Here is a 26,829-nt window from a genome sequence, read left to right as displayed (position 1 = left end):
AGCTGAGGGCAGGTGCAACCCTAGAGGTTGTTTTTTCAATTAAGACAGGGTTGCAAGAAAGGCCTGTTGAGGACTGACTCCTTCTTGCCCAGTCCTTCAATTCTTCCTAAGAAGGATCCCACAGTAGTAGAAAGAAGAGTTGAACATATAAAAACCAAGGCTCAAAAGAGCTTAACAATCTTCTAGCATATGAAAGCAAGTATGTTATTCGTTTTCTAATAATTATGTATTTAACATATATTTAAACATATAAAATAGTGGAAGAGCTCTCATGAGCTTTCACAAATGTATACTACCATCAAAAGATGAAAACCATACCTTCACTCCAAAAGAACACTCCTGTGGTGCCCATTTGAATGGCACCCCTCCAATACGTAAGTTAACACTAAAAAAATGGAATACATTCCATTTCCTTTGCAGTTTTAAACCTGGAATCTGTTACTGCTGTTTCCCACTTTTCCATAACATGTGCTGGATGTCTAAGCATATGGAAATGAAACCTGCGAACAGCTAAAGGGGCTCCAGGGCTTTGTGGATCATTGACACAAGAGACTTCCAGGGACTCCTGTGATGAAAAGATGTTTGGAGTTTCCTATTTTTCCTTTTGTACTCAATCAGGATGTTACTCAAATTGATACCCTCTTTCTGGAGCTCACCTCAATTATTCCTTAGAAAATTCCCTCTAAACACCCATAGCTCTTTGTGGTGTTTCCACTGGGAGATCACAGTGCACTCACATAGATGTCACTCTACCTACAGAATACACTCAGGATGAGCTAGAACAGTGCAGATGAAGGCACGTACTTCTCTAAATGGGAACAACTCCATGGTTTTACTGAACCCAAATATGAAAATAATACTTCACAGGAAAGTATGCTCTGATAAACTTGCCATACATAAAAATTTATTCCAACTGTTGAACAGTACAGAAAACAAAAGAAGGCAGCTATACCCACCACCCCAAAACAGGACCTTTCTCTAAGAAAGGAACAATATATACAATGGATTAGGCATTTCCAGGATGGCAATGCAAAGCCAGTAAGAAAATTCCAACAAACAGAAACTATCATTTTTCAATGGTCCCTTAACACAGAACAATTAAAACATTATTAAAAAAATTAAAGAGAAAATATTATTAACTGATTTAAGGAAAAAGTACTCTAAGATGAAAGATGACTTGCAAAATTATCTCACCTCAATATTCATTTCTGAAAGTAATTAGTAGAAATCTAGAATCCATTGTTGCAGTTTAAGAGGCTTGCTAAGCACAATATATTTACAACTTTTATAACAACTCTTTCATGTTGAAAGTTTTCTAGAATATTATACAAATTAATTTCCATCAAGCTTTCTCACATGACTTACATTTATATTTCTTTTTGGTGGGGATTTCACATAGAAGGATGTCGGCCAACTGAAATCTTTCCCATGGTATCTACATTCAAGAGGTTTTTGTCAAGTGAACCCTTCCATCCCTCAGAAAGAACTCAGATGACAAAAGGCTTTCCTACATTCTTTACATTTATATGGTTTTTCCTCTAGTGTCATTCTTGCATATCCTCAAAAGTTTTCATGAGAAATAAAGGCTTTCAGATTTTCCTGACATTCACAGGGTTTCTCTCCAGTATGAGTTCTTTCATGTAGTTGAAGAGAACTGGAAGAAGTGAATGCTTTATTGCATTTTTTACATTTATAGGGTTTCTCTCCAGAGTGAGTTCTTTCATGTCTTTGAAATGATCTGGGAGAAATGAATGCTTTCTCACATTCCTTACAATTATAAGGTCCATCTCCAGTGTGAAAGATCATGTGTGATCGAAGACTTGAGGGAGCAGTAAAGATTCTCCCACATTCCTTACATTTATAGGGTTTCTCTCCAGTATGAATTCTTTCATGTATTTGAAGAGACCTGGAGGAAGTGAAGGCTTTACTGCATTTTTTACATTCATAGGGTTTGTCTCCAGGATGAGTTCCTTCATGTCTTCGAAGAGAACTGAGTCTACTGAACGCCTTACTGCATTGTTTGCATTCATAGGGTTTCTCCCCAGTGTGATTTCTTTCATGTATTTGGAGAGCTTGAAGAGAAATAAAAGCCTTACCACATTCCTTACATACATGGGATGTTCTCTCTGTGTGAGTTCTTTGGTGTATTTTTAAGTTAGTGTACAAACTGAAGGCTTTCCCACATTCTTTACATTCATAGGGTTTCTCTCCAGTGTGACTTCTTTCATGTATTCGGAATGAACTGGGATAAATGAATACTTTCTCACATTTCTTGCATTTATAAGGTCCATCTCCAGTGTGAGTGACCATGTGTAATCGAAGGTTTGTGAGAGCAATAAAGGCTTTCCCACATTCCTTACATTCAAAGGGTTTCTCTCCAGTGTGGTGTCTCTCATGTGTTTGAAGAGTACTAAGACAACTAAATGCTTTACTACATTTTTTACATTCATATGGTTTCTCTCCAGTATGATTTCTTTCATGTATTTGGAAACCTTTAACAGAACTGAAGGCTTTCCTACATTCTTTACATTCATAGGGTTTCTCTCCAGTGTGCCTCTTTTCATGTTTTTGCAACGCACTGGGAGAAATGAATACTTTCTCACATTCCTTACATTTATAAGGTCCATCTCCAGTGTGAAAGATCATGTGTGACTGAAGACTTGAAAGAGATGTAAAGGCTTTCCCACATTCTTTACATACGTAGGGTTTCTCTCCAGTATGAATTCTTTCATGTATTTGAAGATAACTGGAAGACCTGAAGGCTTTACTGCATTTTTTACATTCATAGTGTTTCTCTCCAGTATGAGTTCCTTCATGTCTTTGAAGAGAACTGAATCTACTGAAGGCTTTACTGCATTTTTTACATTCATAAGGTTTCTCTCCAGTATGAGTTCTTTCATGTCTTTGAAGAACACTGGGAAAAGTGAAGGCTTTCCCACATTCCTTACATTTATATGGCTTCTCTCCATATTTTTGATAGTCATGTGTGTGTTCAGTGTGACATCTAACATGCCTACTAAGGGATGAATGATGCCCGAAGACTTTTCCACATGCACTGCATTTGCATGGTTTTGCTGCAGTAGTTTTCTTGTTCAGATTGAGATTTGGAATACGGCTGAAGTTTTCTCCACATTCACCGCCCTCTTCACTTTCACAGTCTCTCTCTACCATGTGATTTCTGTAAAAATGAGGAGCAAATTATTAATGATTTCTTTATAATGTTATTATATTTGTTATATTTATTATGATTTATAGGAAAAGTTTAGGTTTTCCGTCTTATCTGAATTCTTTGAAATTGAATACACTGAATGCTTTGCAAGAGGCCTTCACCCTTCCTATTATCCAAACAGTGATATTCCTATATAGGGTTTATTAATACTTTGTCCAAGTGAATTATTTTCTAAAAGCTGAACCTCTATATTACATTTCAGAAGGTATGTTTTATGAACATTTTCTAAGAATAGCTAAACCTGAAGCAAAGGTTATTTGTTTTCTTTCTTTCTTTCTAAAATTTCATACTTACCAGGATTCTCACCTGAGACACTGCTTTCTATTGTGAGTGTGACTTACCTTAGCTTTCTCTCCTGGTTTTTGTACTGATCTTCAATACGAAGAATTTCCCTTGTTCGTCCTGAAATGCAGACTGAAAAGGTGACACCAAAGATATTAGTAATGATAGAAAAATTCTCAGATTCTAAGTCCATAATGAGCCATGACCATTTCTAATTTATTTACCAACATCCCCTCCTTTCCACATTCTACATCTTCAAACAATGTTGATGGGTGAGAAACACTTGTTTTCTAATTGACAAAGTGAAGAAATATCCTCATTCTTACCTATTGATTCAAGGTTCTTGAAGGTTTCCCACATCACTTCTCTGTAGAGTTTCTTCTGTGAAGAATCCAGTAAAGCCCACTCCTCTGGGGTGAAGCTCACAGCCACATCCTCAATGGCTACTGAGTCCTAAAATATCAGAAATACGTGCAGAGCAGGATGAATAAGACTGACAGCACTGGAGATCTATATTCCATTTGTAGGAAGGTTACGTATGATTCTGTCATCGCTAAATATTTATTCTATTTTGTGATCATCAAAAACTCACTGCTTTTCTGTACATACTTCCTTATCAATTTAACAGCATCCTCAACACCACAAAATGGAAATTATTTACACATTTTTACTGTTATCACATTACATCATATTTCTCTGTAACAGCAGGGTCCAGAGTATCTTGGGAAATGACAGAAATGTCATACAGATGAAACAAGTATCATTTTAAGACTAATGATTCCTTATGAGAAAAATTCCTTCATCTTCTTCCTTCTTACCCACAAGTTACAGCACTTCATAAGGCAGAGGATAAAATGTGCATGAGATTTCAATGGATAATGACATAGTGAAGAAGTGGAAGCTTTTTTGTCTACTCCCATCACCAAACGGAAAGTCCAGGAGACCTGTAGAAATCAAACTTTTAACAAAGCACAGCTGGCCACATTGTTTTAAGTACTCCAGGAAATCATTACAAGTAAGTAAGCAGATGCAGCTGGCTGAATGTAAATATTCTTGTGGGGAAGTATCACTTTTAATTTGAGTAAAATTTATCATAGACTCAGTTCTTTTCTCTACATGATTAGACGGGGCTAGAACATTATTTGGAACTTAGAGCTCAGAAACAAGGAAGAAGGCATGACAACTTAGACCATAAGATCTCTATACTCATGTGCCTCAAGGCTACTTCGAACCAATTTTTAGAACACATAGTGAGATAATAATGTGCCATAAGAGCTCTTTCCAGTCAGTTGCTAACAATGTACCCTGGGCCTTGCTGCCCTTGAGGAACAGGTTAAGAGCTGCAGATTGCATGGGAGTTCACTGACGTCCACAAAGCTTTGATGGTCAATTTGCCCATGATTATAAAAAATGTGAAGGATTGATTAGTGTTTTCCTCCAAAAAAAGAATCTCCATTCCTGAACTTCAAGAGGAAGTGTTTCCCATCCAGCCACTCTAGATGACGCCCTGCCAACTTCTGATCCTGCACTTAAGGAACTTAGAAGCTCTCATTCTTGATCTCACGAGAAGAAAAATGAACAAACTAGAAATAAACAACTCTTCTTAGATGCATGAGAGGCTTCAGGTCCTAGGGCAAACCAGTGTCTCCAAAATTAGGGAAAAGGAAAAAAATGGCATTTTGGAATATGTCTCAGATATTCTGTTTTCATCAAGGCCTGTACTAAACATAAAACCTATTTCAACGAGAGTCCAATGCAAGAACAAAAAGAAGACAATTTCCATGAAATTTATGACAACTCTCTTTAACAGAAAGTTTCAAATATACATAATGCGAATATCTGAAGTAAAAGGAAGACAGAAAGAAACAGAAGAAAGAAGCGAAGTATTAATCACCAAAATATCCTAAAATTAATGAGAGCTGGTAACTGCACATCCAGGAAGCTCAGAGGACACTAAACATGATAAATTACAAAAGGGCATGACCAAGAATATCATATTCAAAATAGAGAAAAATTAAAGACCGAGAATGTATTGAGAAACACCAGAGAAGAAACACACTTTACGTATTAAGAAACAGATTTGAAATAAATTGGAGTTCTTCAAAAACCATGCAGGCAAGAACAGGGTAGAGTGAAATATTTAAAGTTTTGAAAATAAAAAAAAGTCTCCTAGAATTCTCTGTCAAGCAAAATTATCCTTCAAAAACAAAGGAGAAATAAGGATTTTCTGAGACAAAAATTGAGGAAATTTGTCATGAGTACACCTACATTGAATGAAATTTTCAAAAACTTAGAAAGAATGTAAATAATAAAGGTAGAGGATTAGAAAAAGAAAAAATTAAAGTAAAATATCATTTATATTTCTTATAATTAATGTAACAGATGACTTTAAAATAATATTAGCAACAATATATTTGGTAATGCGAACCTTATGTACAAGTGATATAAATGATAGCAATGTGACAAGGGACATGGATGGGGAAATTGGGAAGAATGTGTTATGAGGTACTTGCACACAGAGAAGTGGTATACTGTTATTTGGGAGAGAAGGTGGGTTACTTATAAATGTATGCTGAATACTCAAGGGCAATCATCAAAAAATTCCTTTCTAAAATGTGTAAGTGATATGTTAAAAGAGGAGAAAAAAACAATCAGAGAAAATGCTCAATTTCAACAGGAGAAGGTAGAAAAAAGATGGAAGACAAAAAGAAACAAAAATCAAGGGCAAAAAATAGAAAACACTAAAAAATTGGGTAAATATTAATCCAGCTATATCAATAACAATTTTAGTCATCAATAGTCTCAATACAACTGAAACATACAGTAACATCAGATTTCAAAAACCACAATCATATCTTGTCTACAAGAAACCCCACTTAAAAATAAAGACATAGATAGATGAAAGGTAAAGGGATGGAGAAAATTATACCATACCAATGCTGATCAAAAGAAATCTGCCCTGGGTATACAAATTATAGACGATGTGGATTCCAAACCAAGGAAAATTCAGAGATGGAGAGAGGCATCTATCAGTAGATAGAGGGGTCTATTCTCCCGGAAGGCACAGCAACCCTTAGTGTGTACATGCATAACAAGAGAGGGGCAAAACACATGAGGCAAGAACTGATAGAATACAAGGAGAAATAGATGAATCCAGTAGTATAGATGTAGAACTCAACACCTTCTGATCACGGATTATAAATTCCAGGAGGCAGGAAAAGAGGAAGACAGAGGTGACCTGAACAGCACTGTGGAACAACTGAATTTCATTGTAATCTATGGAATACTCACACACAACAGCAGAATATACACTTTTCTCAAGTTCATGTGGAAGATTCAGCAAGATAAACCACACTGTGGGATATAAAGCACACCTTAACAAATCAGAAAGAACAGAAATCATACAAAATATGCTCTCACACCACCTAGACATTCATCTAGAACTCAATAACAACACGATAGCTGGAAAAACCCCATATATGTGGAGATTCAACAGCACACTACTAAATAATACATAGGATCAACAAAGAAGTCTCAAGAAAAATAAAACCTCATTTTGAACAAAATGAAATCAAAACACAACATACCAAAGGTTCCTGGATGCAGCAAAAACAGTGCCTAGGGGGAAATTTATGTCATGGAACAAATATACTGGAAAACCAAAGATCCATAAACAATAATGTAAACATCTACCTTAGGAAACAAGAAAATCAACAGCAAATTAAACCCAAAGTAACCACAAAAAAGAAATAATAAAAATTAGAAAATAAATTAATATCATTGTGGAAATCACCAGAGAAAATTAAAACAAAAAAAGCCTGTTTTTTTGACAGACTAATAAAATTGATAAGCCTCTAGTCAAGATAAAGAAAAAAGGGAAGATGGAAATCACTAATATCAGAAAGGAAAGGAGGGGAAAATGAAAATAAAAAAAGGATTTGATAAAATACAACATCCACTTATGATAAAAAAACAACTAATAGCAGGGAACTTCTACTTAAGAAACAACATCTTTATGAACCCTGTAGCTAAATGTATAACATCTGATCCATATGGCATGATTGTCTCTGTGAAACCTCTGAAAGAATTTACAACACATCCTGGAATTAATGAGCGTATAGCAAGGTTGAAGGATATGTGAGTGAATTCATTTCCTTAGAGACACACACAAATAGAGTCAACCGATCTTTGACAAAGAAGGGAAGGCAATTCAAATGGAAAAGAAAGTCTTCTAAACAGACGGTGGTGGAAATGGATATCCACATACAAACACACACAACAAATGTAGACACAGGCCTTACATCTTTCACAAAAATTAAGTCAAAACTCATCACAGATCTAAATGTAAAATGCCAAAGGAATACACTCCTGGAAGATAACAGCGGAGAAAATCTAGATGACACTGGGTTTGGAGATGACTTTTTAGATACAAAATCAAAAAGGAAGGTCCACAAAAGAAAAAAACAAAAAATTTACTTCATTAAAATGAAAAACTCCTGCTCTGAGAAAGAGTGTTAAGAGAATAAAAACATAATTTACAGAATAAGAGAAAATCTTCGTAAAACATCAGAAAAATGAGTGGTATTTGAAATGTCCAAAGAACTCTTAAAATTCAACACTCAGAAGACAAACAACCCAATTTAAAAACAGGGAAAAAAATCTGATCAGACAGCTCACCGAAGACCATACATAGATGGGAAGAAAGCAATATGAAAACATGCTCCTCTTCAAATGTCATTGGGAAATTGCAAATAAAACAACGAGGTATCATTAAAATCTTATTAAATGGGTTAAAACTCAAAACACTCACAACACCAAATATTGGTAAAGATGCAAAGCTACAGGTAATCCTCATTCATTGCTGGTGGAAATGGAAATGGAATTTCGTATGCCACAGCGGAAAACGGGGGGTTTCTCTCAAAACAAAATACATTGCTGGTACAGAGAGTAAGATCCAGCAGTATGGTTCCTTGGTATTCTTCCAAATAAGTTGAAACTTTATGTTCACACAAAACTGACATATGAGTGTTTATAGGTACTTTATTCATAATTGGCAAGAGAGAGAATTTTAAACAAGATGTCCTTCAAGTGTTGAATAGAGAATGAGTGGTGCCTCCATACAATGAAATACTGTTCAGTGATAAAAGAAATGAGGTATCAAGCCATGAAAACACATGGAGGCACCTTAAAAGCATACTGCTAAGGGAAAGAAGCCAATGTGACAAGGCTATGCAGTGTATGATTCCAAGTATATGACATTCTGGAAAAGACAAAAGCATGAGCCAGTAGAAAGACCTTTGGTTGTGAAGGGTTTGGAGGTTGGAGGGAGGGATGACTCAACAGGCGGAGCACATGGGAGTTTCAGGGAAGCGAAACTACACTCCATGATACAGAAAAGATGGGTCCACGTTATTATACATTTGCCAAAACCCACATGTTGTACAACACAGAATCAATGCTAATGTGCACTGTGCACTGTAACGCATCAATATGGTTTGGAAATTGTAACTAATGTACCACAGTAATACAAAATGTGAAAAATAGTGCAAACTGTGTGGAGGCAGAGAGAAGGGTTATTGTGGGAACTCTCTGTAAATTCTGATCAATTTTTTCTGTAAACAACTGCTCTAAAAGAACTGAAGTCTTTCCAAAACAAGATGAAGACAGATGCATTACAATTCACCCCTGATAAGTGAAACAGGACATCTGTCATTCAACTGATCTCAACAAGCCAGTCTGGTGCTCTATGAGCCTGAGACCCATGAGGGAGGGGAAACTTCCATCGAATGCCTTGTTGGGGAGCACAGCACTGTATCCTCTGAGAAGCACCATGGTCACTATCAGTAGTGTCAGAACTCCAAGATGGATAATGAGTGTCCTGGTGAGTCCTTGTATTGTAGACCTAGTAATGTACAGAAAAGTGTTTCCTGGATTTCTATATTGGGTATCTCTGAGTCAAGAGATTCCTATAGTTCTTTTACCACAAACAGGCATCTCTCAGACAACCAACCAAGAGGTTATGAACATATGCAGATGAGGCCAATTTTTGGCCAGTAGTTAGATGACTGCCTGATGTTTGGTTAGCTCTTGCGACACCTGGGTTTAGTTCTTCATCAGGGATGTCCCAATTATGGGTTAAAGAGCAGCAACTCTCCACTGAGCTCCATCACGTACGAAGGTGTATTGTTGTCCTCAAAGTCCATGCACTCCCCAGTGCTGTGCATTCAGGTAATCCCACGGAACTACCCCAGGAACCAAGGTGTCTGGGAGATGGCTGACCTCCTCCATCACCCTCACGGCTTTTAACAACTGAAGAAAGGCCCTGCCCCTCCTGCAGGTGGCATAATCTGCAGGGCCAAGGTTAGCCTCTATCATATTATGAGGCTGTCCCCAGGGCCAAAGACATAATAGGCACCTCGGTAGAGGGTCACATGCTCAGTGCTTATGAGAGCCTCTATTTTCAAGAGATCTCAGTACCTGGTGATAATAGCAGCTCTAATGACATATAGTGTGGGATGTGGGGCAGTTATTTGCATCAGAAGCCTATGGACAACTTAAGGTCCTCCTCTGAGAGACTCACATCACTGCCGTCAGGGTCAGAGGGCTCCTCCATGACAAGTGGTTGCTTTACAGAGTGTAAGGAACCCAGGCCTAAGTTGGTTTTGAACTAATCCCTTTGTTGTGCCAAACTCAGACTCTGGGTGTCCTCCATTCTCACCCAGAGGGTCAGGATCTTTCTGGTAATAGATGTGGGGGCAGCAGCGGAGTTATTTAGGGGAACTGGTGAGCCCTCTGCAATCTTGCCACCTACTGGCTGCATTTTCCTGTCTCTTCTTTCTCTCTAAAACAATTGCTCTTTAACCAGTGACCACCTGATGGGCTCAGCTCATTCACAGGGTATGATCATCCTTGAAGCCCCAGACTCCTTGTACTGACAAAGTGACTCCAGCCTCAGTCTCACCTTCATTCTAAACACATAGATACTTTCCAGCAAAGACATAACCCAGGACCACGTTAAGGAGGGCTCCATCCCCAGACTCCTGCTCCCAAGGGAACTAAAACTGCCAGCTCAGAGTCCTCTGTATATAGAACACAGGCTTGGTGGGGTCAACAATGCCACACAGGGCAGCACAGCGCCCAGGAGGAGCTGCCCAGCAAGCAGCAGCCCACAGTGCAGGAGCCTCCAGGCTTTCTCATCAGCCTGTCCAGGGAAGAAGGCCCAGGAGGAAAGGGAGGGCGAGGCTTACATTTTCCGTGGTCAAATAGCAAATCTGTGAACCCTGGCTACTCATTACAAGAAAAAATGGCTAAGAAAAATAGGCATTCATACTGGCTTGTTTTTATATAAAGAAACACTAACAGGATGGTGAAGCAGTGAGCAACACTGGTCACGGGAGGGAGGCTGGAGCAAGAGCAGAGGAGCGGGGCAGGACCCGCAGGCGGGGAGTTAGTTCCTCAATTAGGAATTTCTTTAACCTCATGCATTATTTATTTAAAATAAAGAGAGAAATTTATATACACATATCTTCCTATGGTTGATTATTATTTTTAATTAACTTCTGCTTTTTAAAATTAACTTTTCTACATAAGAAACCACTCCAAGATATAATCCTTTAAAAACTAATATAAAACTGCAGAAAATAGAAACATTACAACCCCTTTCTAACTTATAGGACAAGGGGCATGATAGTTTGTCCCTCCACTATATTCACACTGGGGATATTTTCAGGAAGGAGCAGCATATTATATTACAGCAGGGGCTTGCAATTAAGCACTGAAATAAACTAGGAATTCCAAAGATTTACATAAGCTTTTACCTGTTTTCTTCATATCAATGAAAAGAGAAATCTAAGTACTTTTCCTCACATCCATTAAAACAGGAATTCATTTTCCTTAGGAATAATACAGCCTTTTATTCTTTTTATTTCTTTTAATTATTTTATTGAAGTCATAGTGGTTTATAACTGTGAAATTTCAAGTGTAAGTTATTATTTATCAGTTGCTGTACAGACTGCACTGTGCTAACCACCAATAATCTAATTTTTATCCATCACCATATATTTGTGCCCATTGTCCATGTGTTTGTTTATCTTCCACATGAGTGAAATCATGTAGTGTTTGTCTTTCACTTATTTCACTTAATATATCTCAAGGTCCATCCGTGAAGTCTCAAGTGGCACAATTTTGTCAGTTCCTAAAATGGCTGGAGACATCCTCATTGCTATAAATGCACCCAAAAAACCTACTTATCATGAATTGTCCCTTTGCTTTTCTATCGTGGGCTCAGTGAGGGGACCAAAGGTGAGCATCTCCTCGCTCAGCCCCCATGTCCCCTGCTGCAGGCTCCCCGGGAAACATCAGCTCTGCTGTGGACTCACATTCCCACAGACCTCACTCCGTCCTCCCACGGTGGCTCCACCATCTTCCCTGAACACTTTCTCCTCAGGATCAGTGTCCAATTTGTGCCCTTGAGATTTTAATTTATGGAAGTGACTAAGTGACAACATAGACTGTCCAATGACATTGAAAGATTTTGTTAGTTACACTTCTCTAGATAAGGAGCACACCGTGCCAGGCAGGTGAGAGGGGCTGCATCAGGGTTGCTCAGGAGGCAGAATCAGGAGAGGGACACAAACCTAGGCCACAGCCTTCATTTGGGTCCCACAGGAAATGTGAGTCAGGGCAGAGTGAGCAGCTCAGGACTGGCTGCTTTGAACAATCCCAGCAGCCTCTGGGGCCTAGGGATGGTCCTCAGTCATCTGGCACCTGGCCCTGGGTGGGTTTAGGGCAGGGAAGACTGTCTGGCGTGTGAGAGGCAGACAGGAGGTCTGTAGGGACAGGGCACTGGATCGGGCGGTATGCACGAGAGGCCTGCTCCAGACAAGCTGTCCACCGCCAATGTGGAATGAGATGCCCCTGGGAGGGGCAGGGTCTCCCTATGTCTGAGAGGCCCCCCAAGATGTTAAAACATCTTAAGAGACAGAAAATAAAACACATGACTGATACAATCAGAAAGAAGACAAGGATTTCTCTGCTCACGTCAGTTCATTTCAACATGGTGAGGGAGGAGCTACCAGGGCAGTTAGGCACCAAATGACATAAAAGCATTCCGGATTTTAAGGACATACACACACAGCCCCCCGGACAGACAAAATCACACAGGCTTCCTCACTGGACACACATGTGCACACACCCACACACAGACACCCAAAGTCACAGATCCTCAGAGATAAAAGCCCAGAGACACACAGCCCAGGCCCTGAGAGGGAGAGTCAGGGCCCGCGATGGCTGCAGTGATCACCGTGTTCCAGACCCTCACGCTGCTATGATCCCTTCCAGAAATGTGCCCTCACCACCTGCCCCTTCCTCACTTTGCTTTCCCAGTGGAAGTTCAGTGCGGACAACAAAGGTCTGTGTGTCCTCACCCAGCCACTGTATCCTCCACTGCAGTCTCTGAGGTCTGAGACCCAACACTCCGTGAGGTCTCACCTGCTCAAAAACCTCACAAGGGTCCTTACCAAGGCCTTGATCACTGCCCTCCCTGGAATGTTCACTCGTTGGGGTGCAGGCCTTGGGACCTCAGACCCCAGTTCTCTCAGCCACAGAGACATCACCTTGTGGATTCAGGAAAGTACTGGAAGTTGTTGCAAGAGCACATTGAGATGTGGCCTGGCTCATTTCTGCCTCTTCCCTTCAAGAAACAGTGGGCATGGCCTCCAACAAAGGAGGGGGCAACACCTGCGCACTTCAGGAAAGATGTAAATCCCCACCATTTGTTGCCACATCTTTCGGCGTGGGATCCAAGTGAAGGGAGGGGAGCCCCCAACTGCAGAAAGTCTGGCTGAGATCACCATTCCCCACAGGCCTCAGGGCTAGAACTAATGAGGATGAGTCCTGTTCCCAAAAACAGAAAGCACCAGCCTTGGTGGGTGGGCTCCAAACTCTGGGGGCAGGTTCTGAGGTGAGGGAGCCGGGCATGGTCAGCACATGAGCCACTGAAACCACAGGGTGGAACGTGCCAGAGATCTCAGGAGAGTGATTTAGGTACAGCTGGGCACCTGAGGGACTCCCAGAGCTCGGACAAGGCAGGACATCACTTTGACATTATTGGTGGTATTGAGACTATACAAGAGTGAAACTGTGCTTGTTGGTGCAGAGGGGATGTGTATGTGACAGTGGGGAGTACTGTTCCAGGGGCCTGTGCCTCATGACATGGGTTCTGGGTTCTGCCATTGCCTCACTTCACAGTCACCTGGGGTTCCAAATGTGAAAACAAATACAGGAAATCTCATTTAAAATGGAGTCAGGAAGCCCTGAAGGGGGAGATCTTATGCACTGATATTCACCACACCTTGCAGGCCTCAAAGAAAGAAGTGAACCTCCCTTTCCCCAGCAAGAGGAAGCTTACTTTATAGACCTCAGCAGGAGGATGCAGAATTTCTCCTTGCCCAGCAACAGCCCAGCCAATGAGAAGCCACCACACTCAGCCACTCTCACCATGCTGAACTCTCATTCTCCTTCAATGGACTGCTGTTCCAAACAGCCCCTCCCAGCTTCCTCCTGTCCTCTATGAAAACAAGCCCATCTGTTCTGTTCTCCCTACCTGCCTATGATTCACCAGTTTGCATGTCCTGAATTGCACCTCCTCTGCTATTCCCGAATAAACTCATTTTACTTGTAGAATAACTGGCTCTTTCAGCTTTAAGGTCAACACGGCAGAGAACATTTGCGGAGTGGGACAGGTGTTGCATTTAAACATGTTCCCAGCAAGGAGGCACAGAGTAGGCTTGAGATGGGAAACTCAAGAGCTGGAAACGGCCTCAAGACCCGCTCTGGGAAGACATGAGGTTGATGCCCAAGGGTTAGATGAGGATGTACCCAGGCAGATCCTATGTGTGGAGATGTGACAGATGCACCTTTATGTTTCAGACCACCGCATTCCCAGGATATGACCTGAGAAACCGGGTGTCAACTCAAAGATGGAGGCCAGGAGCCCTATCACTTTCTCACCAGTTATGTGAATGACACCAGGGCAGATGTAGCCCTAGAGGGAGCTTTCTAACTTCAGACTGGGCATCAGGAACAGTCTATAGTGGCCTATGTCCTTCTTCCCCAGTCCTTCCTCTTTTTCTTAAGAAGGAACCCAAGGTGGTGCAAGGAAGTGTGGCACACATAGCAAGCAAAGCTCAGGAGAGTTTAACATTCTCCTAGCATGTGAAAACATTTTTGTGTTGTTTTCTATTAATTGTTTTCATATATACACATACTATTTTAAGAGTAGTTGTGAGATTTCACACATGTATACTTATACCACCATCAGGATGGAGAACACTCCATCACCACAAAGGAATAGTCTCGTGGTGCCCATTTGTACTGAACCCTCTCATGTTTAAGAATTGATCTGTTTAGGTTCCTATACCTTTGCTTTTTCCAGAATGTCATATAAGTAGAACACCATGTTGTCTTATGAGTCCTACTTGGAAACTCTGATGCCATATTTGGAAAACGGTATAATTATATAACCTTGCACTGTTGTGAGTTTGAAGTTTTTTACATTGCCCAGGACGGGGCACACATTATGCCTTCAAAACTAAGAGATTCCACTATTATGAGCTATGCGAATTTGGGCAAGACCCCATGCTTAACATTCTTCGTTTGCATCAGGGGAGAAAGGATGGGGACAGGGGTCAAATGAGATACATAGTTATAAAAATACTACACTGCTAAGAAAACACAAATGAACACTAAAAAAGGAACAATTTTGGATTTTTGTTGTTGCTTAATAAAACAAAAGCTGGCACGTTTTACCCTGTCTTCCAAAATATCTCCTAGAAATGTAAACATATGGAAATGATCCCTGAAAATAGCAAAAATGGGCTTTGGGGGCTTTGTGAATCATTGAAACAAAAACCTCCCAGCTACTCCTCTTATAGAAAGGCATAGAAAATTTCCCAGTTTGAGGATGACAAATTCACCTCCTTTCCCAGCACATAGGACATTACTCAAAATGACACTGTGTGTCTCTCTACAGCTCGCCTCAGTTATTGCTTGGATCATTACCCTCTAAACACTCATAGCTCTTTTTAGCACTGTGACCAGAAATCACATTGAACTTGCATATATGTCACTCTACTCATAGGAAAACGTAGGATGGGCTACCACTGTGCAGATGACCAGAACCCTTCCTGAAAACAAGAGAAACTCAAAGGTTTCATGGGGTTCAAATTGTGTCACCCAGTATGAATTGAAGCAAAATGATATGCTGTATCAAAAGGCAATTCAATCCATAGGTTATGTTAAACAGAAACATAAATATCACAAATATCCATGGGCCAAAGCAATGGAAGTGTCAATTTGCAGATGACCATGTGTCTGGATCATGATCAAATAGCACATGTAGGAAAACGTTTAACTATGGCTAAAATGATGATGAACTATGTCTATCTCTTTATCTTTATGGGGAACCATTGCTTTTAATCCCAGGAATGCAGGACTTCCGGTATTGCTGTCCATTGTTTACATCTACACCTGAGCAGTTCCTCTAACAGTGTTTAAAATGTATTGGATGGTAGGAAAACAATGATCAATGATTAAATGGGTGGCCTCCTTCAAAACGACCTGGCAGGAGAATGAGCACAGGGAAGACCACCCCCTCCTGTAGGTAGGATATCCCAGAGGGCCCAGGTTTGGCTCCATCCTTTCTCCAGGGGGTCTCAGTAGCCATGCTGAGCTCTTAGAGTGCTGCTTCTAAGTCCCAAGGCAAAGTGGGTTGCTGGATAGAAGGTCACAGCTCAGGGCCATCTACTTTCAGAATAACTTCATAAGTAGAGGTCACTGCGGCTCTAATGGCATACAGTGTAGGGCCTAGGGCAGGTTCTTGCACCAGAAGCTTATGGACAACTTAAGGCCACCATAGGGACCCCAGGAGGCATGACAGAGGGTCACTGAGGCCTTCATAGTGAAGGAGTCTCTGAGAGAACTAACAGGAGTGTTGGTTGTATGACAATTTGGAGAGAGTCTCCACACTTTCATGGTAGGGTGCCCATTCTAGGTGGGAAATTTGCAAGTAACAGCACAAATGGGCTCAAGTAAAATTTGTATATAATAAGTATGTTACCTCTGGAACAAAAGAACCTAGTAGATGTTGTGGTTGCTTAGAGGAACAATACCTATTTCTTCATGGTGTCAGAGAAGGACTGAGTCTCACATCATCAAATGATTTCCAGAAATTTAACCAAGTTGTCAGGGCCTCACATTATATGAATGGCAACATGCCATCCAGTTTTCGTGACCTCCCTTTTTCAATATTTGTATGTTCTGAATGTCCTCAGAGGAGATGTCATTAATGTAATGTCATACCTGTGTTCTTGCAGAAAGCAGGATGCAGTTCAGATCCCTCCTGCAATGACTGTGGGAGGGCACAGGTGTGGAAGATCCATGAGGATAACCCAGTAAAGGGGCATCATGTCCCTTCAGAGGGGAAGGCCAAGTGCAGCTGAGAGGCTGTGGACACAGGACTGGACAGAGCAGACTTAGCCAGACCTGTGAGAGCAGGATATTTATCAATTGCTGATTGGCTGTGGTCAGTAATTTCCACACTGTGGGGACTGGGGACAGAGGTCTGTGTGGTGCAGCCACAGCCTCGAGTTGAGGTGAACCACTCTGAGGGGTCATCCATTCTTTCCAGGTTTAATAATAGGACAAACTGGGCTGTAAAATAAGCACTAACCCTTCACTAACTAGATTTTCTTTTTCTTAAAGATTGGTCCTCCGCTAACATCTGTCGCCAATCTATTTTTTTTCTTCTTTTCCTCAAAGCCCCCCAGAATATAGTTGTATATTCTAGTTGTAGGTCCTTCTAGTTGTGCTATGTGGGATGCCACCTCAGCATGGCCTGATGAGCAATGGTAGGTCCATGCCCAGGATCCAAACCAATGAAACCCTGGGCCCCTGAGGTGGAACGTGTGAACTTAACCACTCGGCATGGGGCTGGCCCCTACTAACTAGGTTTTCTATACAGTTTTCAATCCTTCAAGGCCCTGTGTAATTTATATTGGGCCATATTAACTACTTTCTTTTGGGGGTAAGGTCACTGGAGTCCCAATTTGTCAAGCCAACTTATAAGTGGCAAAGACTTCATTTCATTGTAATTCTTGATCATTCATTCAGAGCTTCCCAGCTCACTATGGGATATTTTAGGACAATGGGTCTTAAGACCATGGAGAATTCAGGTGAGACCATAGTTCTGATGGCTAAAGATGAAATATTTCTATTTGTCCTCTATATCATATTCATTAATACCCCTAAGATCATCAGGGGCCCCTTCCTTAAATTTAGTGGGATCCCAGGTATAACTGTCATTTGACACCTAGTGTTGATTAACTGCTTGAAGGTTTCTGAATTGGTGCATCACATCAGAGAGCAAAATTCATTCAGAACCTAGGGTGTAGAGGCCCAAAAGCCACTCAGTGTACACTTATCTGTTTTGCTATGTAAATTCTTTCAGTTTATTCTGGATTTCCAACTAGGTCAAATTGTGGACCCTGTTTCAGTATTTTATCTCTTGTTTCCTTCCTCCTAATCTTTCCTGTTTTGTTTCCTTCATCATGAGAAAAACCAGGGGAAGGATTGTCTCTCTACCCGGGTATATATAAATTTTTTCCCACCCAAGAGCCTCAAAGCAGTGCCATCAGGGTTAGGAGCATCCCCCGTGACAACCGGTTGCTTTATAAGGTTTAAACTCTGGGCTTAAGTCAGGTTCGAACTAATACCTTGTGCCAGAGAGGTGCCATGAGTGTGTCCCCTCTAACCCTGAAGGTCAGGATCTTTGCGGCAGTAGAGGCAGGGGCAGCAGCAGAGGTACTGAAGGGGCCTGGGGAGCCCTCTGGTGTTAGGAGTGTGGACTCAGCCTGCCACCTGCTGCCTGCCTTTTCCCCTCTCTTCTCTTTTTTTAAATGACAGCCCTCTCAGAAGTGACCCATCTCCTGCACAGGGTATAGTCCCTGTCTGCTACCCCCATTCCTGGGTATGTCAGGCCCACAAGCATCTGTCACAGACTCACCCTAACACACAGGTAAATCCCAGCAAAGACACTGACCCAGGACTCATTAAAGGAGGCCCCAATCCCATAGCTCTGCTCCCAAATGCTTATAAAGTCTTGAAACTGCCAACTCTGTTCAGCTGAACCTAGAACTGAGCTTGGTGGGTCAACAATGCAACAAGGGGCAGCACAGCTCACAGCACCAACTCCCCAGCAAGCAGCAGCCCACAGTGCATGCCGCCACCAGGCAGCAGACCAGGGGAGCAAGTCAGAGCAAGAGAAGACAGACCCACAGGTGGAAGTCAAGTTTGAAAAAGCTGCTCAGGGCGCCAGCTGTTATGGTCACCTGCAGAGTGGTGGTTCCCTTGTTGAGACTGATGCCAGCGTGGAACACACAGCCCCCCACACACAGGGTAGGAAGAGGCTTAGGACTCACATAATAGAGGTCTGAGGAGAGGGCAGGGCCGGCCTCTCACGCAGCTCCGACAGGGCTCAGAAAGCAAGGAATGGAGCCTGGCCTGGGGGTGGGGCCGGGGCAAGAGCTCTGCACACAGGCAGGGGCTGGGGTGGTGGGAATCTCCTGCCTGCTCTAGAGGAGAGAGCACCCAGGCTTCTCCTCAGCTTGTCCAGGTGGGGGCACGAGGGGAACAGGGTGGGTGAGGCTTAAGCTGTGAGCAGTCACCCAAAATGTGGAGTCTGACTGCTCATTATGAGGACAAAGTGTGTAAGAAGAACATGCATTCTCAATTGGATTATATAAGCACTAACAGGATCTCAAGAAATGATCAAAACTGTGTATTTGGGGGTGGCTGGAGTAACAGAGCTGGAGGGGACCAGGATATGGCAGTGAGTCTTCTTAAGTTAGACTTTGCTGTCTTACAGATTTATTTCAAATAAACAAAGATATTTATAGTCTTTAATTTTAACTCATACCTAAGAAACCATTCTAAGATTTAACTCCTTTACACACTACCAGTTACAAAAGTGTAAACCATAGAAAACAAAATTTTTGGACCTCTTTTTACTAAAAGGATATGTAACATCCTAGTTTGTCCTTCTCCTATATCTCACACCGGGAGTATTTTCAGGACTAAGTAGCATGTTATAATACAATCAGGGATTGAGTTTAAAGTCTTAAATATATTCGATTTTCGAAGATTTACATAAGCTTTCCTCACATCAATTTAAATAGAATTTCAATTATTTTAGCCTTTTAAATTTCTAGAGTCTGTAGAGGCATGCACATAGAAAAGCTGACCTAAAACTGGAAAATATTCTTGCTTTCCTCACATCCTCTCTCTCATCAATTCGCAGTCTCAGGGCCCATGTGCTAAGGGAAACTAGAGCCACAGGGCTGCCCTAGTCCATTGATAAAGGAATCCAAAGGGAAGAAACACAAATACTGGAATCAGCTCAGATGAGCAGCCTGCTTCCCACAGGACAGAAGGAAAGCCACACTCAGAAGGTCCCGTGTTCCTGACTCTCCTGGTGGAGACAGAGCCCTGGAGGGGGTCAGTCCCTGGAGAAGGAGGGGAGGGCACCTGAGCAGCCACAGGAAGGAGCTCTGGGAGCCCCACACACCCTCCTCTCCCCAGGGAACAGTGCACATGCTCCCTCTCTCAGGCTCCATTCTCACAGTGAGGAAACTCAGCTGGATCCAGTTTAAGGTTCTGACTCAGATGGACCCCAGATTAATGGGCCCTAATCCAGGACCCAGAGCTCCTGACTCTCACAGACTTTCTCAGTGTAAACAAATTACTCTCTGAGTGCACCTACACTGTGGATGCAAAACTCCAATTATGTCTAGAAACAGGCCCAAGAGGACCACAGTGACAACCTCAGAAATGGCGTCACTCCCCACCTCATGAGCACGTGCACCCCCAGCTTTCCAGGGCTCTGCAGCTCCTCTCAGGATCAAGGCTCCTTCCATGGGGGTGTGAGCAGTAGGACACCTGCAGGGGGAGGCTCCCCAGGAAGGACAACTGGGCCTTCAGGGCCTTCCCTCTGCAGGCTCAAGGGGGCCTCAGCTTAGAGACACTGCCCTCAGGCCTCTGCCCCCACTGGAATTTTTTGGACCATCACTGATATTTTAAATGCACAAACCCAGTGTTTGAACAATCCAGCTAAAACACTCAAAGCAGTCTTTATGTGGAAATAAGGGAACAAAATTATATGGCACTTTGCTAACTCAACAGGAAACCCCACAAGAACATGCTGCATTTTGCGGAAAAAAGATGTTAATATAGTATTATTTCTATGACAAGAAATTTTTAATAAAAGATTAATCCTACTTGAACACTTTAGGTCTGCAAGTCTAAGCCCTGGAAATCCATTTGAACTCACCCGAAATGAAAGCACAGCACAACCAGAGGCACTCACAACTAGAATATACAACTATGTACTGGGGGGCTTTGGGGAGAAGCAGCAGAAAAAAAGAGAATACTGGCAACAGATGTTAGCTCAGGAGCCAATTTAAAAAAAAAAATAAAGAATTGCTGATGCTGATTAAAAAAAAAGAAACAGAAGTCAGAATATTACTACCCACAATGGGAGGAAAAAAAGGAAAGAAGAATTTAGTACATGCAATGTAAAACTGGAATATTTTATTTTTTCCCAAATTCACCTCTTTCTTGCCTCTTTGGAAATATTTTACAGTTTTTCAAACCATATTGATTACATAAATTTTTATTCATTGAAAAATTGAGACGAAAATAAATTCATTGTCATTTAAAGGAGACCAACTCAGGTAGGGACAGTGCTGACAGGACAGATCATCCAGGAAACTTTCTCAAGAGGAACCTGCACCCAGAGGACCTCCCACAGGATGTCTGTGCCCAGGAAGATCCTGGGGGAGACGCACGAGGATTTCATGCAACGTACTTCCAGGCGGTTATAGGCTGCTTTTCTCTCATGTAAAGTATCCACACACACGAAATAAATCTCTTAAAAACAGCCATCCCTTGACCGTGACAAAATGATAAACAATTAAATGTTGGATCTGTTTCAAATCTGCCGAGGACTAACAGTTGATAATAATGCTGTGAATCGGAGGCAGAAACGTGGCATTTAGGAATGTAGGGAGAGACTGAGAATTCAGGCATTTGTTGTCAGCCCTGGGAAGACCTAGACTGGGGGGACAGGGTCATGGATTGAGACTCTGCTCCCCAAATATATGGAAAATTCAGAAGAAAACGGTTGCCCCTTGGGAGAAAGGAAGCACTGGGGACCCACAGACCGCAGCCCCTCCGCGCACGGACCCCGGAGACCGAGGCCCGACTGTCCTGCGGGCCCTCCCGCGGGCCCCCCACCGTCTGGGACACGCGGGGCTGCGGGCGCACAGCGGCCCAGAGACGCTCCGGCCCCGGTGGCCGCTCTCAGGGACCACAGGACGCCCGGGGCCCGGCTGCCGACCCCGCCCCCACGCTGCGGCCGGAGGGGCCCGAGGGCCGAGCGGCGCCACCGCGGACTCGGGGCCGCAGACCCCGGAGGGGACCGCGGGAGGCCGGGCCCGCCCGGCCGCTTCCCACCAGCCCCTCCTCCCGCGTCCTCACCCCGGGGCCGCACACTCACCATTTCTAGGGCTCCTGGGTCCCCTGAGTCCTTCCTACGACCCCCACGGCCAGTGCAGGTCACAGGGTGACAGGGGCTGCTGCAGAGCCACCAGGGACCGTTAACGGCAGGAGCGGGAAGGGAAGTCCACGTTGCACCAGACACGCCTCCCCCAAATCCTGACTCTGGGCCCGAACTCTCACCATTTCTAGGTTTCCTGGGTCCCCTGGCGTCCCTCCTATGACTCCCGCAGTCGGTGCAGGTCACAACTCAACACAACAGGCGACACAGCCAGGTAGAGCCTTTAATGGCGGGGAGACTCGGTGCCCAGCGTGGCTGGAGCGTCAGCAACTTCCGGGTGGTTGGAGCTTCGCCCCACCCACCTGCTCTGGCGCCGCCTCTGATTGGACAGTTCGCGAGACTCGCCCCCTTGTGTGTCCGTGACAGCCCCCTGAGGTTAGGTGTCTGAGCAGAAAGCCAACCAGAAGTTATGCTATGCAGGGACATTTGCTTTGAAAGGTATTGTTGGGAGGTGACTTGTGCAACTGAGATCTTTCTTTATAAACACACACAACAGAAACTTATCTCACCGTATGCAATAATTAGTCTCTCTCCATGTTGATCTTTGTTGACAGCTGGAGTCTGACAGTTTTGCCAGATACGCACACAGGCACAGACACTGTGACCAGGGAACTAGGCAAAGAAAGAGTACAGAGGATCTCATCAAAACTATTATCCGTGGAGTGTTTTGCAGACAGAAAGTTTCAGGAAGAGCCTAACCACAGAAGGTTCCCACAAGCAAGCTAGCTGAAGCCAGTTCTAGCCGCCTCAAACTGCACTGTCCCTATTATAATGTCAATAACATTTTAAATTCTTCTCCTCTGAGAGGGACCAAGCGACCATTTCTAGATTATGCAATATACATAGTACCGTGTGTACATCTATGCATGAGGCTTAAAGGAACATGACTGTTAGGCAATAAACCCTGATCTCCTGCCTTTTCCTTAACTGAATATTCATGAACTGCACTAAGACTTAATAAAGGGACCCGCTTAAACCCTTGTTTGGGGAGACACTGCTTTGGCAGACATCCCTGGTGTTCTGCATTGCTTGTGCAAGTAATAAACCTTTCTTCACCTACTTCTGCCTTGGTTGTGCTTTTCTGCTCTGCTCTGGTCAAGAGGCAAACCCATTAGTTTTGGTAAAATACCAGGGGTGCATTAGGTGGGCATCCTTACAGCTCTTCAGTCAGATTCAGCATAAGAGCATTGAGAGCCAAAACAATCCCTCATTTCAGAAGAAAAGTGACTTCTGGGTACTCAGAATGGTTAACTTTAGAAAGTGTTTCTCACACGAAAATACTTGTATCCCATGGAAAATATAAGCAAAGACTCTTTCTCACTCATGGTTAAACCACTCTCCATGGTCGTGATCTACCCCCTACCTGTGGTTACGCTATTTAATCCACCTATAAAGACACTTATCAGAAGTCTGGGTTTTCTCTGGCTAATCATCTCCCTGATAGGTGAGTCTATGATACCAGAGAATAACGTTCATGCTGACAATGTTGGAATCACTCCGTGACATGCATCCTCTCCATATAGTCTGCACAGATACTATTTCTGACCATTTCCTGTCCCTATTCCCTGAGGAAGTACCCACCTTTGATGTCATCTGAGTCAAACAGCCCCACCCAAGTCCATCTGAACTTCAGCAATTACTCCACCACACCCAGGAACAGAAGCATCCCGGGAGGCCATCTGACAGAGGGAAACTGAGGGACAGAGCCAAAGAACCATGAGTGATCTCAGTGAAAACAGGAAAGAAGCACCCAGTTTACAACCAGTGGTCATGATACAAGGGGGAACACTGCTGGGCAGTAGCATCATCCGTCAGTCTCCCATCCAATGTAGGAAGAAAAGTTCTGTGGGTATTCAGCCTCAAGCATTGAGAGATGGAGAAGATATTTCCATTTTGTTATCTGTTTTTCATCTTCCCTGTAAGAATGAGTTGGAAAACAGTCAAGAAGCAAGTTTCCTGGAAATCACTCTCATTTCCTAAGTTAGGAAGTCCTGTTTTATTGGTTTTAACTCCTAATTCCTCATCTCCACCTCAAATAAAGGACACACCATACAAACAACGTGCTTTCAAATGGGAAGATGCTTAAGTCTGGCTCTCCTCTCACACTGTGGAGCCTCAGAAACATGGTACTGAGGAAACTACATTTCATCACTGCCCTTCCCCATGCTACTTTCATTTGCACCGGTGGGAATTGTACAGTTACAGTAGAAGGCCACATCTGGGCAGAAAATAGGGATGTGCTTCCTGCGCTGATGAATTGCTAAATTGTTCTGCTTCTCACAGTTAGCAATAGGGACAGTCTACCTCTATGTGCAGTCACATCGTGGTGCTCTCAAGGGTCCTTTAGTCACTGTGTTTGGCACCGTAGACATGATATCTTAAGGCTGTGGTAGGTAAGATCTCGTGTTTCCTGTTAATCTCCATCATGGCAAACATGAGGGTCAGAATATACTTAGAGTGTTGGAGCATCCACCTGCACTGAGGGAAGCCCATGAGAGCTCAACTCAGGCTACGACATGGTCTTCTAAGCCAAACAAACAGCTCCACTTAAGAAGTTCAGTGAATTCTTTGTACATATGAAGAAGGATATTTTTCCCATGACCTTACAATATGCTTCTAATGGAATGAGTTACCCAAGGTTCAGAAAGCAGCTCTTAGCTCTGAATAAAAACAAGGAAGCAATAATCTTTCTTCTGCTGGGAATCATGAAGAATCTTTAAATGGCAGAACATCAAGATATATGTTTCCTCTTTAAAAAAATATTTTCTCTTCATGGTCTGATTGAAATGTTGACATGGTTTTGGAGGGAGTACTGGGAGGAAGAATCAACCAAATTGTTCTATCTAGTGGGGAAGGCATAAATTACCAAAAACTAATCAGCACAGCATTTATTTAGTGAAGATTTCAAAGTATGGGAAAGTAACCACCCACAGAAGAAATGAAAATAGTCATCACAGAACTTTATTAAAAGCATTGGTTCTCAGTGGATTTACAGGCCAGGTGCAACCTTACATGTCAAGGAACCATTGGGTCATCTGCAGTGTAAAATGTTGTAGATTCCACAGAGAGAATTCTGCTTTCTAAGTCGTTATGAAGATGATGATGACAATGACAGTGAGAATAGTAGCAGGAGTGCTGACACAGATAATAAAGGCACTTTAGGGAGGCTTACTGAGTGTGAGGGACGGCACTCAGCACCACAGATGGATGGGCTCATTCCTTTTCATCTGCACAGACTTCTAACAGGGAAGCACTAGCATGATCCTATTTGATAAGAGAGGAAACTGAGACTTAGGGGAGCTGAGTGACTTGTGTGACTTTACACAGGCAGTCAGGAGGGGGCTCGGATTCATCACCAGGCTGCCTGACTCAGACCAAGCTTTGCCTCTGAGCATTCTTTACCTCATCTTATGAAATTAGGGATAAATGTTCATTGACAAGGATGGACTTCTTTGTGCAAATCAGAAAAAAATTTTATTCTTCCCTGCTAGCCATATTAAAATCACCACTATGGAATAGATGGCCCTTGCCCTTGTTTGAAATCTGAAGGATGCCACAGTATTTTTAGTCACTTTTTTGTTAGGGAGATTGGCCCTGAGTTAACACCTGTTGCCAACCTACCTCTTTTTGCTTGAGGAAGATTGTCACTCAGCTAACATCTGTGCCAATCTCCCTCGATTTTATAGCGGATGCTGCCACAGTGGTACTAGTGATGAGCGGTACTAGGTCTGCACCTGGGATCTGAATCTGTGAACCCCAGGCCACTGAAGCAGAACATGCGAACCTAACCACTCCGCCACGGGACCAGCCCCTTTAGTCATTTCCTTCTATTCCCATCACCAAACATGAGAGTCCAAAAGGCCTGGGGAAATGAAGCTTTCATCAAAGGCAGGTGACCATATTTAAAGTATTCCAAGCCATTAGAAGTAATCAAATGCCACTGGTTAAATATAAATATTTTTGTCAAGAAGCATTGCTTTTAATGTGTGTAATATTTATCACAGATTCAGCTCTTCCTTTCTGTATGATTTGATCCAGCAAGAAGGTTGTTTGGAACTTAGAGCTCACACAAGAGGAGGAAAGCATAGCAACGTCAGACTAAAAAATTGCTATACTCATGTGCCACAGGATGGCTTCCAGCCAAATTTTAAGACACACAGTGAGATGATAATGTGCCATAAGAGCTCTTTCTGGTCTAATACTAACAGTGTACCCTGGGCCTTGCTGTGCCTGAGGGACAGGTTAAGAGCTGCAGATTGCATGGGAGTTCACTGAAGTCCACAAAAGTCTGATGGTCCATTTAGCCTTGATTATAGAATAAGTAAAGGATTCAACAGTGCTTTCCTCCAAGAGAACATGAAATCTCCATTCCCCAACTTCAAGAGGAAGTGTTTCCCAACCAGCCACTCTAGATGATGCCCTGCCAACTTCTGATCCTGCACCTTAGGAACTTAGAAGCTGTCATTCTTGATCTCATGAGAAGAAAATGAACAAACTTGAAATGAACAACTCTTCTTACATCCATGAGAGCCCATAGGTCATAGGGCAAACCAGTGTCTCCAAAATTGGGAAAGAGAAAAGAAAGATGGCATTTTGCATTAAGTCCCAAATATTCTGTTCTTGACAAGGCCTGCCCTCAAATAAATCT

At 42.7% G+C, this 26,829-nt stretch overlaps 1 protein-coding gene across 4 annotated transcripts in view; it reads right to left on the bottom strand.

Annotated features, from left to right (window-relative positions):
* Positions 1–882: 882 nt before the first annotated feature.
* The window catches only part of LOC103558047 (zinc finger protein 709-like), a 38,977-nt gene continuing 13,030 nt past the window's right edge, over positions 883–26,829 (bottom strand). Inside the window, exons 2-6 of one of the 4 annotated variants that reach the window (XM_070625426.1) lie at positions 23,763–24,097; positions 22,691–22,793; positions 3,838–3,964; positions 3,571–3,643; positions 883–3,178 (exon numbers count right to left, since the gene is read on the bottom strand). In XM_070625426.1, coding sequence (XP_070481527.1) covers positions 1,561–3,178; positions 3,571–3,643; positions 3,838–3,871 — 1,725 coding nt within the window. In that variant the 5' untranslated portion in view covers positions 3,872–3,964; positions 22,691–22,793; positions 23,763–24,097 and the 3' untranslated portion in view covers positions 883–1,560. Of the gene's footprint in view, positions 3,179–3,570; positions 3,644–3,837; positions 3,965–22,121; positions 22,201–22,303; positions 22,478–22,690; positions 24,098–26,829 lie in introns of those variants that run through there. The other 3 variants (XM_008530842.2, XM_008530844.2, XM_070625425.1) reach the window with 3 other exon arrangements.

Source organism: Equus przewalskii, chromosome 6 (assembly GCF_037783145.1).
Source record: "Equus przewalskii isolate Varuska chromosome 6, EquPr2, whole genome shotgun sequence".
Classification (NCBI taxonomy): Eukaryota; Metazoa; Chordata; class Mammalia; order Perissodactyla; family Equidae; genus Equus; species Equus przewalskii.
Note: the sequence above shows the minus strand (reverse complement) of the source record. Positions and strands in the feature narration are given on the sequence as shown.